At 49.5% G+C, this 19,846-nt stretch overlaps 4 protein-coding genes across 4 annotated transcripts; all 4 read left to right on the forward strand.

The window, feature by feature from the left end:
- Positions 1-338: 338 nt before the first annotated feature.
- On the forward strand, positions 339-1,151 carry LOC120700647 (neural Wiskott-Aldrich syndrome protein-like). The gene has a single exon (XM_039984896.1). It carries the CDS (start codon positions 339-341, stop codon positions 1,149-1,151), a length of 813 nt encoding a protein of 270 aa, XP_039840830.1.
- Positions 1,152-2,017: 866 nt separating this feature from the next.
- LOC120700648 lies at positions 2,018-4,972 on the forward strand. The gene has a single exon (XM_039984897.1). It carries the CDS (start codon positions 2,018-2,020, stop codon positions 4,970-4,972), a length of 2,955 nt encoding a protein of 984 aa, XP_039840831.1.
- An 880-nt stretch (positions 4,973-5,852) lies between these two features.
- Positions 5,853-9,233, forward strand: LOC120697909 (ATP synthase subunit beta, mitochondrial). Its single transcript, XM_039981289.1, has 9 exons — positions 5,853-6,527; positions 6,931-7,006; positions 7,094-7,182; positions 7,294-7,411; positions 7,497-7,600; positions 7,684-7,842; positions 7,965-8,189; positions 8,269-8,580; positions 8,808-9,233. The coding sequence occupies exons 1-9, from the start codon at positions 6,063-6,065 to the stop codon at positions 8,919-8,921; spliced, it is 1,662 nt and encodes a 553-aa protein (XP_039837223.1). The 5' UTR covers positions 5,853-6,062; the 3' UTR covers positions 8,922-9,233.
- A 7,228-nt stretch (positions 9,234-16,461) lies between these two features.
- LOC120697910 lies at positions 16,462-17,369 on the forward strand. Its single transcript, XM_039981290.1, has one exon. It carries the CDS (start codon positions 16,619-16,621, stop codon positions 17,159-17,161), a length of 543 nt encoding a protein of 180 aa, XP_039837224.1. The 5' UTR covers positions 16,462-16,618; the 3' UTR covers positions 17,162-17,369.
- Positions 17,370-19,846: the final 2,477 nt, after the last annotated feature.

The raw sequence follows: 19,846 nt of genomic DNA on the forward strand, positions 1-19,846 counted from the left end.
AGTATTGGTATATATGATAACACCTGCTACTGATAGGCCTTATCCCGAGCTGGTCTTTGTTTTTTTTATGACGCGGATGCCCTTTTTAATCTACTCCACTTCCACAGTAGAAAGTGTGGACTGGAAAAGTGCAAGGACCTCGGAAAAAACTCGGGAAATGTGCTGATGCACAGTGGACGATGGATGTAGGAAGGAGTTGAAAGAGATAACAGATACCAGTAAGACTGTACGAGTCAAAGAGAGGTTGAAGAAAACATACGAACCCTCGCAGCGGGCGTGGAGCTGTCGTCCGCCTGAATACCATGGAAATCTGGCCTAGGGCGGACCAGCTCGACGGAATGGGGGCTTGGATCCCCTTCTTTGGGCCTCCTGCTGCTCCGCAGGGGGGAGCGGGGCCGGCCGGGGGAGCGGGCCTCCTCCCGCAGCCGCCGCCACTTTTTGGGCCAGCTCCACCACCTGCCCCACCTGCGCCAGCCCAAGCCGACCCCCTCCACCCTGCTGCCTTCTTTGGTGCCGCTATCCTTTGCTTTGGGTTCGTGAACGCCTACCCCATGCCGCGGCTCCCTGCTTTCCCGATCATCCTACGCCTGGCCGCCACTGCCGCTTCACCGGCGCCACGCGCCCTCTCTGCGACGCCTGCGCTCCTGCTCACCTGGCACCAGGACACCACCACACCACCTGCGCCGCCCCCATCCCCTGCGACCTCGCACCGCTCTACTACCTACTGCTCGCTGCATGCACCGCCTCCACCTGCAGTGCCACCGCCTTCGCCCACCCTGCCATCACTGCCCCCGCGTGTTGTTGCTAAAAGGCGCACTCGCATAGCAAAGGATACCCAGGTGGTGGGAACGAGGAACAGTTCCCGCCTAGCCGCCAAAACCAACGGGGCATTCGTCCACTCCACCGCCAAGGCCACCCAACTGAAGGCCCTCAAGGAAAGCTTGGCCATGTGCTCCAAGCCTGTGAAAACGCACGTCGCTAAGAAGAATCTCATGCACAAGACCAAGCAACCCATTGGTGCTGCCGACCTCAAGAAGCTGGCTGAGGCTGTTGGGCTGGGCGCAGCTTCTGCGCGTGCTCTTGACAGTGTTCTTGCGGTCACCCACGAGACTGCTGCTGCTCTCGACAAGGCGCTCCACTATGCCACATGATTGAACTCAAGGGTACCGTCGTGCGGATCGCTTTGCCCTTCCCTGTTAGCGATAGCACTAGTTCGCCTGTCGTTGCTGTCTGTTGTGCTGGGCTGCTTAGGCTTCGCATCTCTAGCCCCTCTTTAGCGAGTCGTGTCGTTGCTGTTACTGGTTACCTATCCTCGTTGTTAGTCTGTGGTTCTGTTAGTGTCCTGGCCTGCTGCCATGGCGGCTTGGCTGCGGTCTTAACCGCAATGCTATCCTGGTGTGTTCAGTGTGCTGATGAATGCTAAAACTGTTAAGCTTTCTGTTCTCTCCTGGAACGTGCGTGGTCTGGGTGATGCTGACAAATGTAGGGTTGTGCGCGATCTAATCCAGTCGCTTAAGCTAGACATCGTTTGCCTACAGGAAACCAAACTGCGCGCCGTGGACGAACGCAGAGCTCGTGCGTTCCTCCCGCCAAACCTCTCGCTCTTCCGTTGCGTCGACGCGTCTGGATCCCGTGGTGGGATCCTCACTGCCTGGGATCCTCGGGCAGTCCTTTTGCACTCCTTCATTGCTCGAAAACACACTCTCTCCCTGGCGTTCACCTCCACCACGTCAGGCGCCGCGTTCACCGTCACAAACGTGTACGCGCCGTCTGATCACCGGGACTCGCTGGCTTTCCTGCTTGACTTGGAGGAGATTGCCGCCCAAATTTCGGGGAGCTGGGTTATTGCCGGGGATTTCAACCTTACCAGGGGTGCGAGTGACGACAGCAGTGGGGCCGTTGACACTCGGCTCGCTGACGCCTTCAATGACTCCATCCACAAGCTGGGACTTATTGACATCCCCCTGCTAGACAAGTTGTTCACCTGGTCAAACCACCGCGTTTGTTCAACGCTGAGATGAGCACTGCTTTTCCCAACTCTACACTCGTGTCAGCTCCAAAACCAACCTCTGATCACACGCCCATTCTGCTCACCATTTCCACCTCCATCCCGAAACCCAACTTGTTCCGCTTCGAGAATGCCTGGCTCCATCACCAGGACTTCCTCCCGTCTGTGCTCCCGGCCTGGCACGAAGGTGTCTCTGACGATGCAGCTGGCGCGCTGGTTGGCTCGCTGAAAGCGGTTCGGTGCGCGGCAAAGGTTTGGGCCAAGCGCATGCGCGCTCCTCCAACTCTCCACAAAAATTGCAAATTTGTTATTTACATGTTTGACATCCTTGAGGAAGCACGCAACTTGTCCGCAGGAGAACTGGTTCTGCGCCATGAGTGTCGGGAGCGTCTGGCGCTCTCCGTTCGAGAACGGGCCGCGTACTGGAAACAACGCGGTAAGTTCCGTGCGCTTCGCGAGGGGGACGCCAACACCCTGTTCTTCCACGCGCATGCCGGCGGGCGGTTGTGCCGCAACCAGATCCACGGCGTGGAGTTCGGCGGGGTTGTGGTTACCGCTCATGATGCCAAAACGCGCGCCCTCACGGCGCATCTCCGGGGCCTCCTCGGCGTCGCCGAGGACACCGCCTGGTCGTTCGACCTGGACGGCCTCTACCTCGACGCTGCCCGACCGAACGCGGCAGCCATGACTGCCCCGTTCACTGAAGGCGAGGCGCGCATGGCCGTGCGCGCCATGAACCGCAACAGCTCCCCCGGCCCGGATGGCTTTGGCCCGGGCTTCTACGCCGCAGCCTGGCACGTCGCCGCGCCCACGGTAATGGCCTTCGCTGAAGCTTTTCAGGCGGGAACTGCAGACCTGGAACGCCTCAACCGTGCATACATCGCCATGCTGCCAAAACACCAAACAGCTCTGAAACCCGGGGATTATCGACCCATCTGCATGCAAAATTGCTCCCTCAAGATTGTGGCGAAGATGCTGACCACACGCCTCCAAGTCGAGATCCCCCACCTCATCGATCCTGATCAAACGGGCTTCATCAAAGGGCGCTCCATCTCGGAGAATTTCATATATGCGGTGGAGCTAGTCCAATGCTGCCACCGTCGGAAGATCCCCACATTGGTACTCAAACTGGACTTCGCCAAGGCGTTCGACTCGGTGGATTGGGGGAGTTTGGACAGGGTGCTTGCCGTGAGAGGTTCCCCCCCCACTTGGCGCAGCTGGATCAATAACATTCTCACTACGTCCAAGTCTGCTGTCCTGGTAAACGGAATGCCCGGGCCGTGGTTCTCCTGCAAGCGCGGGCTGCGGCAGGGCGACCCCTTATCGCCCTACCTGTTCCTTCTAGTCGCCGACGTTCTGCAGCAACTTATCAAGCAATCTGGGGCTGTGCACTACCCCGCCGAACCCAGTCTGTCGTGCCCAGTTATACAGTATGCGGACGACACCCTTCTGCTGGTGCGTGCGCACGCCCACGATGTAACAAACCTGAAGAACTTGTTGGACAGCTTTGCGGCTGCAACTGGGCTCAAAATCAACTACAACAAGAGCACTTTGGTTCCTATGCATGTCTCGGCTGGTCTGACGGAGGAATTGATTCAAATCCTGGGTTGCAAGCAAGGGGCGTTCCCCCAAACCTACCTAGGGCTGCCGCTATCCAACACGAAGCTGCCGCTGTCTGCCTTTGCTCCACTGATCTGCAAATCAGATAAGTATCTGAGTGGCTGGCAGGCTACGCTCTTGAACCCAATGGGGAGGACAGTTCTTGTGAACTCTATTATGGACAGTCAGCTGGTGCATGCCATGTCTGCCCTGCTTCTTCCCCAAGGCGTCCTCGACGCGTTGGACGCACGGCGGCGCAGTTTCCTCTGGGCCGGCGACGAGAAAGTTAGTGGTGCTCAGTGCCTCGTCGCCTGGGGGAAGGCTTGCCAACAAAAGAAACAGGGCAGCCTTGGGATCAAGGACCTGGCCATGCAGAACAAGTGCTTGTTGCTGAAGCTCCTACACCGACTTCAGACCCCAGGTGACTCGGTCTGGGGGCAATGGGTGCGCGCCAAGATGAACCTGGTCACGATGGATGGCGAGGTCGTGGGCACACACTGGCGTGATCTTGCCTCCCTGCTGCCAATGTATCGGGCTATCACAACTTGTGAGGTGCGGGATGGGCTCTCTACGGCATTTTGGGAGGACCGCTGGCTCTCTATGGGAACACTGAAGGATCTCTTCCCACTGCTATACACACACGCCACCACCAAAGACATCACGGTCGCCATGGCTGTGGAAGGCGGCCTCGAACGCTACCTGGTTCCACGCCTCACTGCCCGGGCGGCCGCAGAGTTGGAGCAGCTCCGCCAAATTCTGACTCGGGTGCGGCTCCGCCCCGGTGACGATCGCAGAAGCTCGCCACTCTGCGATGCCGAGGGGGTGCTGCGCGCTGGACCTGCCTATCAGCTATCCATGGTGGCGGCAGGGGCGCCACCGTGCGACTTCCATGCTTTCGTCTGGGGGAACAGGGCTCCTCCGAAGGTGCAGTTCTTTGCTTGGCTACTCGTGCAAGAACGCATACAGTGTCGAGCAAATCTCCTGAAGAAGAATGTGGTGCAGGATGCAACCTGTGAAGTATGCCGGGCCGGCGTGGAAGACTGTGACCATCTGCTCTTCAGATGCCCTTTCTCTTCTAGTGTCTGGACATCGCTTCATGTCGACACAGCGGGGTGCAGTGTGAGGCATCTGTGGTGTGTCCCTCGTCCGGACGCCGTGCCGGAGAAGTACTACAACTGCTTTATTCTCCTCATATGTTGGCAGCTGTGGAAACACCGCAATGGTGTGATTTTCCAAAGCTTGGATCCCTCCCTCACTCGTTTCTGGGCGGACTGCATAGAAGAAGCGAAGCTCTGGCCGAGCAGGTGGCCGTGTGCAGATCGCTGTGTAGTTGAAGCCTGGTGCCAATCCCTATCTCCCATGTAGTACAACCACCATGTATATTTTCAGTTTCTCTTTCAAAAGTGCTCAAACTTTGATGTAAAAGCATTTGGCTTGCTCAAAGCCCCCTCAATATATCAGGTGGGGGATACTCTCCCCCGTGACCCTCAAAAAAAAAAAGAAAACATACGAACCGTTGGATTCGCCTCTAGATATGGAATTGGTCGACAGATGTGAATTATCTTTTTCTTTATCTCCTAACAAAATACGACACCTGTTTTTTTTTTATTGTCTGATGATGTCTTCAACTGGGCCGGCTGGGCTAGAATTTTTCTTTTTGAAGCGACGATCGCGAGATGCTGCATCACCACGGCCCACAGATGACAGATTGTTGGGCCTTCCACAGGCCTAATCATTCTACTTATTTTTTGTAGAATCCAACAAATTTGTTATTACAGAGTATAACTCAGCACTTACATACGCACACCCACCTCTAGTCCCTGTGAACCTATGTATGCAAATTCTATACTTATAAGCATTTTCCAAAATTTAATAGACAAATTTTCGAGACTTTAAATTCTAGAACCACAACGAAACAAAACGTCCGCTTCAAGACTTCCACGTACTGACATATATAATCGTAACCAAACATTGCTATCGACGATTCCGTGAGACACCATACGTTGACCTAACAATATTCTACTATAATATTTCGACCAAAGTTGCAAAAATAAAACGCGATTTTAATTAAAACGTATAGTGGTCTGCACCAAATGGCAGCACAGCGGAAATGATAAAGAAAGCATATATTCCAGCTGCTGCAAAACCAAGCAACAAATTCATCCTCGAAAAGCTCCAAAACGGGCACCCACTCGTTCACTGGACCAGCTCCATGCGCCAGCGAACACAGCGCACGACCAGCGCCAGCGAACACAGCGCACGACCAACGGCCTGCCCCGCCACGCTTCGCGGTCCCCGTAGACCAGGTCCACTCGCCGATCCCTCTTTGATATCTCCCCCCACTTATTCCCCCCGCACCCCGGCGTCACTCCCTCTCCCCCTCTCTCGCGGAGCCGCCGCAACCAGCGCCAAGTCTAACCCTAGATCCGGACCGCGTCTCCGGCGATCTCCGGCCATGGCGTCCCGCCGGGTCGTCTCCTCCCTCCTCCGCTCCGCCTCCCGCATCCGGGCGGCCTCGCCCGCTGCCCCGCGCCCGCGCGCGCCACCGCACCGCCCGTCGCCGGCAGGGTACCTCTTCAACCGCGCCGCCACCTACGCCTCGTCCGCCGCGGCCCAGGCGGCGCCCGCCACCCCGCCTCCGGCCACCGGGAAGACCGGGGGCGGCAAGATCACCGACGAATTCACCGGCGCCGGCGCCATCGGGCAGGTGTGCCAGGTCATCGGCGCCGTCGTCGACGTGCGCTTCGATGAGGGGCTCCCGCCCATCCTCACCGCGCTCGAGGTGCTCGACAACAATATCCGCCTCGTGCTAGAGGTGGCGCAGCACCTTGGCGAGAACATGGTGCGCACCATCGCTATGGACGGGACTGAGGGGCTCGTCCGCGGCCAGCGCGTCCTCAACACCGGCTCCCCCATCACCGTAAGGACACACTCCATTTCTTCCATTTTGTGATGGTACGGCTCGATCTGATGAAATGTGGATCCTATAGTGCTAGATTTGATATGTGCACGCAGATCTGAGTAGCCAGTGACTAGGTTTCAGATCTTCTGCCGCTATCTGATCCTTGATAGGTTAGTTGGTGACTTGTGGCTAAATGGTGTATAAACTTATGTATCGTTATGACTTACTGCCGTTTCTATATTTCCAAATAATGTTGCCTTGCGTTTGTTTTTGGTATCATTTGCAATTATAATGTTATGTGGATGATTTAATTAAAATATGATTTTGCAACCTTAATGGTTTCGGTATCTCACATTTGTATTGCTGTCAGGCTAATCTACTTCACTCTTATTGCTGACTTCAAACCTATTCCTCTCTGTAGGTGCCTGTTGGTAGGGCTACACTTGGACGCATTATGAATGTTATTGGTGAGCCGATTGATGAGAAGGGTGACATAAGTAAGCAGCTGGACTTTATAATGTATTTTTTCTTTGAGATGCCTGTGGGAGAGCTTTTGTAATCTTGTTTATGTTTCTTTATTTCAGCGACAAACCACTTCCTCCCTATCCATCGTGAAGCCCCTGCTTTTGTGGAGCAAGCCACTGAGCAGCAAATTCTTGTTACTGGAATTAAGGTAGAGTTGTCTGATTGTCCTGTAACCTTTGTGATTTGGGATTCCACACAGTAGCTCGATTGCAGTGATTTCCTCTTTATGATTATAGTGTGATGGTTCCTTCATATGCAGGTTGTGGATCTTCTTGCACCCTACCAAAGGGGAGGAAAGATTGGTCTTTTTGGTGGTGCAGGAGTGGGTAAAACTGTCCTTATTATGGAGTTGATCAACAATGTCGCTAAGGCCCATGGTTGGTATTGCGTTGAGTTTCATGTTAAATTTGACTAAATTGCCTATTCATTCTCTGATTGTGATAACTGTTCATTCGTATACAGGTGGTTTCTCAGTGTTTGCTGGTGTTGGTGAACGTACCCGTGAAGGTAATGACCTGTACAGGGAAATGATTGAAAGTGGTGTCATTAAGCTAGGTGACAAGCAGGTAAATTATTTCTATTTCTCAATTTCTTTGTGGGCTTGGCATATCAAAGCTATTCTTCTCTTATATATTGGTTTTTGTGGCAGAGCGAAAGCAAGTGTGCTCTTGTCTATGGGCAAATGAATGAGCCCCCGGGTGCTCGTGCTCGTGTTGGGCTGACTGGTTTAACTGTTGCTGAGCATTTCCGTGATGCTGAAGGACAAGATGTGCTCCTGTTTATTGACAACATTTTCCGCTTTACTCAGGTAATTTCTGCTGGATATTTCTTGGTCTGCAATCAATATGTTTCTGATTGTCTTTTAATTACTCATTTCAATACTGTCATGATGTTAAATCTGGTGGTACTGTTGCTGTCTCTTGCTATCAGGCAAACTCTGAGGTGTCTGCTCTTCTGGGACGTATTCCCTCTGCTGTGGGATACCAGCCGACCCTTGCAACTGATCTTGGAGGACTGCAAGAGCGAATTACGACAACAAAGAAGGGTTCTATTACTTCTGTCCAGGCTATCTATGTGCCTGCTGATGACTTGACGGATCCTGCTCCTGCTACTACCTTTGCCCATCTTGATGCCACAACTGTATTGTCAAGACAGGTTTGTTCATTTGGTCTAGTAGGTTGGTGCATTGTGTATTTGTCGTGCTCATTATGACATGGGGGTGCTTCCTGTGCAGATCTCTGAGCTTGGTATCTATCCTGCTGTCGACCCACTGGATTCCACATCCAGAATGCTTTCTCCCCATGTGCTGGGTGTGGATCACTACAACACTGCTCGTGGTGTTCAGAAGGTTCTTCAGAATTACAAAAATCTTCAGGATATTATTGCCATTTTGGGTATGGATGAGCTCAGTGAAGATGACAAGCTGACAGTTGCACGTGCAAGGAAGATTCAACGTTTCCTGAGCCAGCCTTTCCATGTTGCTGAAGTTTTCACGGGTGCACCTGGGAAGTATGTGGAGCTCAAGGAGAGTGTTAAGAGTTTCCAGGTAAACTTGTTAACCACAGTTATTGTTCAGAAACTGCAGTTTGGAAATGTGTTATCTTACTTGATCTTTACCATACTTGGTCTTTGAGACATAACTTTCAGTTTCATAAGAAAACTCCATTACATTACTTGTTGCATGATGATGCTTTTGTTTCTCCAATATTGCTAAGTAAACCTTAAGCATATTCAAGTTGTCCTTTTTTGGCTGAAGAATCTTTTGTTGTGCAGGGTGTTTTGGACGGTAAGTACGATGACCTCCCTGAGCAGTCATTCTACATGGTTGGAGGCATTGAGGAAGTCATTGCCAAGGCTGAGAAAATCGCCAAGGAGTCTGCTTCATAAGGAGGCTTCTTGATTGTTGAACCTCTTGTACAAGTTCCATTTTTGGATTTTGAAGCTTTTATGTTCTTCGCAGTTAGGCAGGACGAGCTGGAGAGCCATCTCCTGCTGAGGGATGTTTTTTTTTTGTTCCTCCACTTTACAACCAAAATAAGCAACAGCAGTGACATTGATTTTGGCTGCACTGAAATTACATGACTCCAGAAACTTTGTGCCCATTGTAATACAGATCCATCAGACCATGAAGTTATGGCGTCTGGTTGGTAAATTATGTTATCTCCAGGTTCTATTTCCGTTGTGGTTTGTAGGTTGCCAGCTTTGTTTGTTGTATGGTTGGAATGTTTGCACTGTGAAGTTAGCTTGTTCCTGAAACTGGCCGTTCGGTATTTTCTACTCTTCACTCTTGTAATACTGCAAACGTTGTATGATGGTTCAACTGCTGGGCAGAATCACTTGACCGTTGTTTGAGATGGGTCCATGAATATTTGTCCATAAAAAAAAGAAGTCATCAGTTGGATTGAAGCGGATCACCATTTCAATTAAGCCACTCTGTAGTGCTACATTAGATGAGCATACTGCAGATCGGTAAAGAGGAAAAATGGCCCTTGTTGGACCTCAGATGGTTATGGACTTGAGTACTGAATCGATTCTAATGCAAAATAAGCACCTTTAGATAGTGGAGTTTCAGAAATTGACAGTATAATGCAGTATAGAAGCTGTCTGTATTTAAACCCAAGTGATTGGGGGGACATTGCAGCTACAAATCCCTGACTCGGATCATAGCAGGAATACAGCATTTGATTGACGCCCTTGGGGTTTCCGTGCAAGAACTGAACACCCAGAATACTTGCAGCGCCGACACCTAGGCTATGGCAGTGTCAACAAAAAAACTCCTAGGCATCGAATCTTTGTACACTACTCGTCACATCGAATTTTTCGACACATGCGTGGAGCATTAAATATAGTTGAAAAAATAACTAATTATACAATCTAACTGATTAGCACGAGATGAATCTTTTAAGCCTAATTAGTTCATGATTGGACATTATTTGTCAAGTAAGAACGAAATGTGCTACAGTTCCAAAATTCAAACTTTTTCACCAACTAAACACACATGCTCTTACTGCCACAAGCCCAGGAAAACTTCATCAGTCTGGCTCGTCTTTGACAGAACAGAGCTTACCTCGCTTGAGGTTCAGGATATATCGAGTACTCACCATGCAACTGGGTCGGTTTTGGGTCAATCAGTGTCCAACCCACTGAATCTAGTGGGAAAAATATGCACTCTGGGTTGACCTAAAAATCATTGGGTTACCCCAGAAAACACTAGCCAATGCATTATTGATGCAAAATGAGCTCTGTTGCTTCCAAAACATATCGAAACATGAGTTTATCGTACCACACAAGTCGCTTGTGATTATCAAGACTGCTGGGAAATCTTCTGTTATATGGCCGAATGTCTGAATCCTTTAAGCGTAGTTATCTTTTCAGAGACGCCTGTGCATGTCTGGGTCGACAGCAGCGAACATCTCTCTAGTTCAAACCGTAACCATGTTACCAACCCACACATTGTTACTCTGATGTCCCTTGCCGTTCACAAGGCGCACAAAGGGCTGGGTGCATGTTGTGACGCTTGAGTCGTTGACGCCGGACAATTGTTTCATGCGAAATTCTTGTGAAATTCTGATGGAGTTCTGCATTGTAGAGTGTAGACAAGCCTCAAAGTTGTTACCCTTTTTGGAGCAGCAGACACAAGGGTAGAGCCCGAAAGGCCTTCCACGGTGGCCACCAGGGTTGGCACTAAAATTGGGATGAATGCTTCTGTTTTTGGACCTAAAAACTAGTACATATTTACATGGGATAAGCTGGACTAGCAGTGAAGATACTAATAGGCTGGGTTGACTAAACGTATACTGAGGGTAGGTCAACCCTTTGCAAGCCACACCACAGGCATATTCAAAAGTGCCAAGCTGCAGCAGTAGGTCAGCGAGGCCACCTGGCTACTGTGTTAGCACCACGCAAGACCTAGCTCAAAGGTCAAACCAAATGGTTCAGGTTCATTCCATCGTTTCGTCACCCCCCCCCCCCCCCCACCCCCAAAAAAAAGGTTCATTCCATCGTTCCAGAATCACTCAATCAGACGCTCGCGCTCACCCCACCTCTCCAACGTGATCGATTGATTCCGCAGCTCAGACGCTCAGTCAGTCCACGCGCTGGTACAGCACGGCGGTGCGCGTTCATAGCCTGGTACCAGTTCTATCATTCTGTCTGCTCAAGCGATCACGGTCACCCCGGCTGCAGGTTCCCGGCAGTTTCGTCGGCGACATTCTGATGATGAGCTGATGAAGGATCATGTCAGCTGCTGATCACCATCAGCCTTGAGGTGATGCGGTTCCCGTGGTCAACATGCACTTATCCTTTTCGTCCATCTCCGAGCCAGTCATTAGCTTTCCAGACAGGAGCATCTCTGTCACAGGCAGCGGTTTGTTAGACTTCCAGAGTCCCAGGCGATTGGATGTGAACTTGGGAAGACTATTTAATTTAGCTTTATGGAACTGGTCTTTTGTGATCTAATATAGCATGAGTTTTATCAAGGTGATTTGTCATCCGGTTATTGTTATTTTTTCAATAAAAGTGTCGGTTGGTTGATTACCTGTCCCGGTTAGAAAGTTTCTTGCGATTGTGTGGTGGCCTGGTGGGTTTGGGTGGTGCGGTAGGAGAGTTTTGGACTAGTTCACTGCCGGATGTTTCCACCTCAAATTGGAAAGACTTGCACAGAGTTTCAGTTCTTTCTGGAGGCTTCCGACCCCAGGGGTGTACCAATTACAGTATTTTAGTAGGATAGTATAAGGGTAAACGATCTTTGCGACAGGAGGGCAAGTGAGCATGCCTAGAGGCTGGAACCTGTCGGCTCTTGTCATTATCTCCTGTCACCAGATTAGGAAAAGAGGGCATCTCTGCTAAAACGGCCAAGAGGGAACGAGCAGACACACAGCGAGCATGTAGGCGCGCAGGACAGTGTTGCGACAGAACCGCCCGGTTAAACGGCTTAATTAAGCGTAACCGCCATTATTTAAACACATCAGACGTATTAGCTTAATTAAGTGTAACCTGACAGCCTGTTTCCAACCCACAGGCCGATCGAAACACACCAGTAGTCTCGCACGACGGCGAGCGCAGACGGTACCAGCATGATAAAATTTTACAACAATAATAATTAATTTTAAATTATTTACAAAACCGCTTTCCATTTAGAATAAACATAAGAAAGGATAGCAGCCAGCGAGAATTTAACCTGAGGAGCATTTTTAATTAGAGAACAAATAAAATAAACCAAATAAATCGAGAACTACCGAGGCGTGAAGACAGGACGTCACATCGAGCCCACCGATGTGAATCCGGGTTAGCTCCTGTACTTGAAATAAGGGTAAACAACAAACCATGAGTATACTAATATTCAGCAAGACTTACCCGACTATTGGGTATACTTAGCCCACATATCTAGACATGCAAACCTTTATGGCTGGTGGTTTATTTTGCAGAAAGGCGTCTAAGAGTGGATCCTTATTTTCAATATTTTAGCTCCAGGTTCTATATAGATTAACCATGATTTAATATTTGCATAAACCAAACTAGAGCAAACATGATAGAGTATTAAATCACAATTCAAAGTAGACATCAACATATATAATATAATCCATGTTCCATATCATATTACTACGATGTGACGCAGTTGATCAAGGTGCTCATATCCGAGAGCGACTGACGGCGAATCGATCCGATTTAACCTTGCAAGGTGGACCTAACCAACACGGCACGCAAAAGCCCCGTCGGACCCCACGCACCGACCTTTCCTCTCCCCGCCTCGAACTACAGAACCGCCCCACCTACATATAGTCAGTCGAGCTCAACGTGAGACCACCAAAGTAAACATATGCATCCCGTTTCTCCGCGACTACTCGACTCGCCCTAAGGGGTGGTGATGAAGTTCTGTACTTTCGAAGCGAAGCAGTACTCGGCTTACCCGTTTCGACTACCTCCTACTCCCGGCATGCTGTTAGTACAATTCAACATGATCACCAGGGCCAACAACGGTACGGTCCTTAATCGACACAGACGGAACTAAGACACCCAGGAACCCTGTCCTGCTGCCATACCTACATATCTTTATCATTCCCGTCCGGTCTCAATTCTCTATTCATTCCATATCAAATACACAACTCATGTACTAGAATATAAATATATCTTACATCTCGCGAGTAACCGGAAATTATTCGACTTCTAAACATCCTATATCTCGCGAGTGATAAGAGATCACTCGTCTTCTACCGGGAACCTTTAAGCATAGCACTTCTATCGTCCTATACATACTAGTATAACTCAAGAAAACCTAGGGGTCATGCAATTAGGGTTCCAAACAACTCCTAAACCAGATGCACAAGTAATAGAGACATATATGTGTCATAATTTAAAATAATAGGATGTGCACCGGGGCTTGTCTGGGGGTAACACTAAATTAGTGTTAATACTATCAAGGCCTTGGGCCCTTCCGACCTTGGGTCGGGTCTTTGGTTGCTTCAGCGGGTCATTCCATCTTCTGGCGATATCCGTCGAACACCGTCTTGTGGGTCGACTCCAACACCGCGTGCTTCACGTCCACACGTGTACATCTAGCGTACCTAAATAAGATGCAATAATGCATATGCATGAATATATATGAAAAGCCAATTAATGCACAAGCATATGACACAAATTAGTGCAGCTAAAATTCCCTACTTACAAAAGAACCATACTCAAAATGAACTAGCTGGCGGACTGTCCGCTATGCGGCAGCGGACTGCCCGCAGCTCAACCTTGCCGACCTACCCTAACTACCAACGTCTCTGGATAAACTTAAAACTATACTGCAGACTGTCCGCGATCCGGTAGCGGACTGTTCGCAGTACACCCTTGCAAACTCACCAGAACCAACAACGTCTCTGGACGAAATTCAAGCTCTACGGTGGACTGTCCGCTCCCCATTAGCAGACCGTCCGCAGTTCACTCTGCCAATCCACCAGAGACAACAACGTCTCTCGACAAATTTCTAATCTAACCGGCGGACCGTCCGCGATTCATTTACGCGAGACCACCAGAAATACAACGCCTCTGGACAAACTCTAACCTAACTTGCGGACTGCCTGGCCCCCCTGAGTGGACCGTCCGCGGTTCGTTTTTTACATCGTACGACAGGCGGCAGCAAGCGCGGCGGCGGCGGCGGCCGTTCACCGGCGCCGGCGGCGCACAACGGAAGGGGAAAAAGGCCGGGGAGCACAAATAACTCACCACGAATCCATTGTTGCGGTCGGTTCGGGCGGAGGATGACCAGAGAAGCGGATCGACGGTGGAGTAAAGCTTCAAGCGGGCTCCAATGGTGACCGGTGGTGGCGGGGGCGATTCCGGCCGGAAGAAGCTGCGCTGGGGTTGGGGAAGGTGGAGGAGGTGCTGGGAAAGATGCTCGCGCAAGAAATCGAGGTATGGTGGCTGGAGGAAGGAGATCGAAGGAAGAGGACGACGGTGGAGCGAGCGAACGAGCTCCGCTCGTCTCTGGTCGATGTGAGGAGAAGATGGAGGAGATGATAGCCGGGTCCTACAACTAGATAAATATCTGGGTGTTACCATTAGCGGACCGTTCGCCGCTCCAGAGCAGACCGTCCGAAGTTTTCCTGCATGTTACAAGTGTGTTGCACACTGCCGGTACGTTTAAATTGTGGAAGTGTTGATCAGGGCACTCACTTGGGTTATAGTAGGTAGCACACTGCACAGGGAAAACGACGTCCAATAAGACAGATGCCAAGAAAATAGATAAAGACGAAAGGACTCGTCTCTTACCGACGAGTCTGGAACACTTCAAGCCACAACAACAAACAATCCTGCGCTTCTCATGGCATGGCGGTGAGAGTTGAAAGTCGCTGCGGTGCCGATGTGAGCTTTTAGGTCAGCGAGCAGATGAGAAAAATCTGAAAGAACTGTGAAAAAACAGTGGCAGAACGATAGATAATGAGAGCAGACTCCAAACTCCGAAGGTCTTCAAGACCACCATCTGTCGCTCATTCTGTCAGGACCGACACAAGTAAATTGAACAGCTTGGAACGCGATGTGAAGATACTAAGCCCTGTTTAGTTCCCAAAATTTTTTTTACAATACTCGTCACATCGAATTTTTGGACACATGCATAAAGCATTAAATATAATTAAAAAATAACTAATTACACAATCTAACTGATTAGCACGAGATGAATCTTTTAAGAATAATTAATCTATAATTGGACATTATTTATCAAGTAACAACGAAATATGCTACAGTACCAAAACCCAAACTTTTTCGCGAACTAAACACAGCCTAAGCTGCAGGACTATATGTGGACGATCATTGTAGCCGAGATTAAGATAGAACGGTATCGCAGATAGGTCAGCAGCCTTGCGTATAAGGTGGTTGGCTAATAGCGACTTCATTCTGTACTTGCCTCACGGGAGTTTCCTAGCAAACGTGTAGAACATACCAAAAATCCCCTCATGAGCTGAAGAGACTGTTCAGTTGACTGCATAAATAGTATAAAGTTGGTAGAATGAATAATATTCTGTGAGAGGAAATAAGTCGAAACAAGCCGAGGCAAGACAAACCGAACATCCTCGAAAATTGTGTGCAAGAAAATTAAAGCAGAGTTCAAATTCTCCAGTATCGCCACACGTGTTGCTCATTTCATCAGGAGCAACACATACAAGTAATTTGAATAGCTTGGTATGTGTTGTGAAGCTAGCTAGACTACATGTGGATAATCAGTGCCCCCAAATTTAAGATATGACAGAGCCGCTAGATAGGTCAATAGTCTTTGCATAAAAGGTGGTTGGGTAATAGCGACTTCATCCTAGATGAATCTCACGCGGAGAATTTTCCTAGCAAACCTGAAAGAGATACGTATTATACATCTGACATCTCCCGACGAGGTGTCGGCATTGACCCGAAAACTCCCAGCGGCCGCCCCAACAAACATTCTGTTACAGTGGAAGCAGAGCGGGGCACTGTGCAGTGTACGCAATCCTAGCACCGGGTGCAGGTGCAGCGCACGGCGACCGGCCGGCCGGGCACACGCGCGGCGCGCCTTGTAAATGGCAACCGAGCGGACCCTCTTTCCGTGACGCGGCTGCGGCTCACTACTCAGTGCTCCCTCCCCCCAGGTGCCCGCCGAGACGGCGCGTCCCCAACGGAAAACCCCAGCAGGGCAAAGCCGGGAGAATTCCCCACCGCCCAGCCCCCAACACGCCCCCACGCGCAAACCACCGACGACCGGACCCCATCCATCACCCACGAGGCCACGACACGGGAAGCGAACCCGAGTCCGAGTGGAGTCCGGAACGCGCGCGCGCGCTGGCGCCACCACCACCACCCACCAAACACACGCCTCCTTTTCCCCCCTCATTTGCCATCCATCACCGTCGCCTACTCGCCTTCGCCCGCACGCGTTCCCAAGCGCCTCCCCCGCGCGGCCCGCTCTATATAAAGCCGCGGCGTCCCCGGCCAGGGCCGCCAGGGCTGGAGCGCCGACCAAACCCCGACCCGCCTCAACGATCTCTCATCTCGCACTCGGAGTGCTTGCCTCGACCCACAGGCCAGCCAGCCAGGCCAATTTGGTCCGGATTCTCTTGGGTGCTGGACCGGCCATGGGCAACTACATGTCGTGCGCGCTGGCCAAGGCGCCGGGCGGGAGGGGCGCGAGGGTGATCCTCCCCGACGGCGGCGTCCGGCAGGTGGCGCTCCCGGCGACGGCGGCCGAGCTGATGATGGACGCGCCGGGGCACTTCCTCGTCGACGCGCGCGCCGCGAGCGCCGGGGCGCGCCTGGCCGCGCTGCCGGCCGACGAGGAGCTCGAGCTCGGCGGCGCGTACGCCGCGTTCCCGATGAAGCGCCTGGGCACGCCCCTGGCGGCGGCGGACGCCGCACGCCTGGCCGCCACGTCCACCAGGGAGGCGCGGCGGTCGTCCGCCAAGGTGTCGGACGACGCGCCGCCCGCCGGGGTGGCCGCGGTGCCGGCCGCCGAGGAGAAGGCGCCGAGGCTGCGGCTGGAGGACATGGAGGTGGACGGCGCGGCGGCCGCGGAACTCGGCGCGCTCAAGCACCGGCTCAGCAATGAGCGGGCCAGGACCAGGAGGAGGCCGACGCTAGAGACCATAGAGGAGGAGCATTACCTGTCGTCAAGAGCCTAGGACAGGCGTGGCGTGGCAGAGCTTTTTTTGAGATGCGATTCAAGGACGCGCTTTACCTTTTTTTTTTCGTTTCAATTTTGGAGCATTCAGTTGAACTGGAGTTCCAAAAGATGCTTACTTGAGGTAAGCAAATTGTACAGACGACCGTGTTTTTGTGAAAAGAAAAATACATATACAGATATACTAGGTCAGGCATTTCAGTTGTTTAGCTTTGGTCTCTTGCGCAGTCGTGTCTCATTTTACATCCACCAGTTTAGCGTGGAATGACCGGTTCCTTTCATATTATTAACGTCGTTAACCAGTAGCCAGTTGACTGCGCAAAAGTTTCTTCAGGAGAAGAGGGAGATTGGTTCCACGCTTTGTACCGTTCATATTGGGCGTCACAAGTTACTGCACCTACTACAACTCCATAGTTGCCCAAACTTGATACTTTTCGATACTTTTCTTGCTTAGTAACACTGGAAGGACGCAAAACAATGCCACTTTGATAGCTACAAACTTTGTGGTGATATTATATTTATCTAATTTTTCCAATAAATTATAGAAGAAAGTAAGATGCTTGTACTAAACTTTTTCAAAGAATTATCACTAGTAACTTTCGCTCATACAAACCATGTGTTCTCAAACAATGTTTTCTGCAGTATATGCGACTAGTTTTGAAAAGAAAAAAAAAGAAACACCAATCAATATCTCTCTTGAGTACTAGAATTAAGCTCCTATGTTGAATTCAATGGAAGGATCGCCTTGAAGAATTAATACTCACATCATAGCATTGCAACTCTACATGTTTTAAATGGGTACATTGTAAAAAAAAAGTTAGCTAAAGTTGCACTTTAAAAGACCGCCAATGACCAAAACCAAATTATTCTGACATGAGATGGCGGTCTTGGACAAACATGGCAATATAAAAAGGGATAAGTTTTAGAGATGGATAGATAATATATTATACAGTTTGGCGGGACCTAACAAAAAGAGAGAGAAAACTTTTAGTAATGATATTGAACGTTGCTTACAAGAATACGCAGAAGCATACTCAGAAAAGGACGTTCAGAAGAATGAAAGATGACCTGAAAGCTCCAATTAGTTATAGCTTTCGTTATTAGGAACGATACGCTTCTACCTCATATCATAAAGAAAAAAAGTCTAAATTACTCTTCTGAACTATAGCCAAAGTCTAGATAACTCCCTAAACTATAATTTGGTTCATTTTATCCCCTAAACTATACAATTTAGTTCATTTTACCTCATAATACAATTTGTCTTTTTTTTGTTTCTCCATACACAAGTTGAATTTTAATTTCAAATTTTGTACAGTAGTAGTGGACATCACAATGCATATTAAAAAATTGGTATAAAATTTTCATCATTATTTTTCATATAATTATGAACTCCAATTATTAATTTATTATTAAATATCTTAACCTATCAAAATAATAATAATAAATTATGATATATTTTTCTAAGATGTGTTATGATGTGTACTATCATCTTATAAAATTTCAGCTTAAGACTCGACCTATGCAAGGAGAAATGAAAAAGACAAATTGTATTAGGGGGTAATTTGAACCAAAATGCATAGTTTGGGAGGTAAAATGAACTAAACAATAGTTTAGTGGGTTATCCAAACTTTGGCTATAGTTTAGGGAGTAATTTAGACTTTTTCCTATCCTAAATAAAAGACGATTTGAATTCTGCTCGGAAAAGGTCCATTTAGAGCAATTCTAATAGATTCGCTCCTCGCCACTGTTTGCGATAAAGCACGCGCCGTGATGGCGGGGCTCACCGCTATTAAATGTATAGAGGGCTGCTCAGCCAGTAGCAGCACATCATCTCTTTGCCGGCCACCGCGGCGCTTCGCGAAACGCCCATCTGCTTCTCTCTCTTCGTTTCTCTTCCATCCACGTAGATATAAGCCAGCTAGTCTCCCATTATAATACTTGCTCTTAAATCCATCCAATGTCAAACATTTTTAGTTTTAATCATTAATGTCTAAAACTCGTATAGATTGAAAACATATGGTTGATAATACTAATAGTTTTGTCATGGAACATGCTTTGATGTTACACGATCATTTTCATTAGAAATAATATATTTTTTATGAATACTTGAGTACTACTCCAATCAAAGTGCCACGTTGAAGACCACATGCATGGATCATAATTGATTAGGATCCCTCGGACCGGAGAAGGTAGCATTTCATCCTACAAAGAAAATCACATAGGAACCGATGTGAAGTTCCTTCGGATTCAGACAGCGAAACAGAGAAATCGGTCGCTGTCAGGTACTCATGTTCCATTGGTAACTACATCAGCCTATCCGCGGTTTGATACAGGTTTTTGTTTGCGGACAAAGATACCATGATGTCCCCCAAAACAGGGTAAAGAGGGGAGCAGACTGACCGATGAAAGCAAGGGACGGCTGGCCTAACCGGGAGTACTACTACTCGATGAAGAAAGCAAAACCCAAAGTTTGTCAACAGAGGAATGCGTTGTTAATAAGGCGAAGAAAAGCATTCTTGCCAGCAGGAAATTAGCAAAGATGTCCCGTTAAAAACCCGTCTCCCTTCCCTGAATTTTGCCTGTAAAGTCATCGAACAAGACGGTTCCCGGTCTACGCCGTCATCGCTACAGTCCTGGCGGTAGCGTGGTACACACAAACTCGATGCCTGGTGCGGGCGTCCCCCTG

The sequence above is a fragment of the Panicum virgatum genome, chromosome 3K (assembly GCF_016808335.1).
Source record: "Panicum virgatum strain AP13 chromosome 3K, P.virgatum_v5, whole genome shotgun sequence".
Classification (NCBI taxonomy): domain Eukaryota; kingdom Viridiplantae; phylum Streptophyta; class Magnoliopsida; order Poales; family Poaceae; genus Panicum; species Panicum virgatum.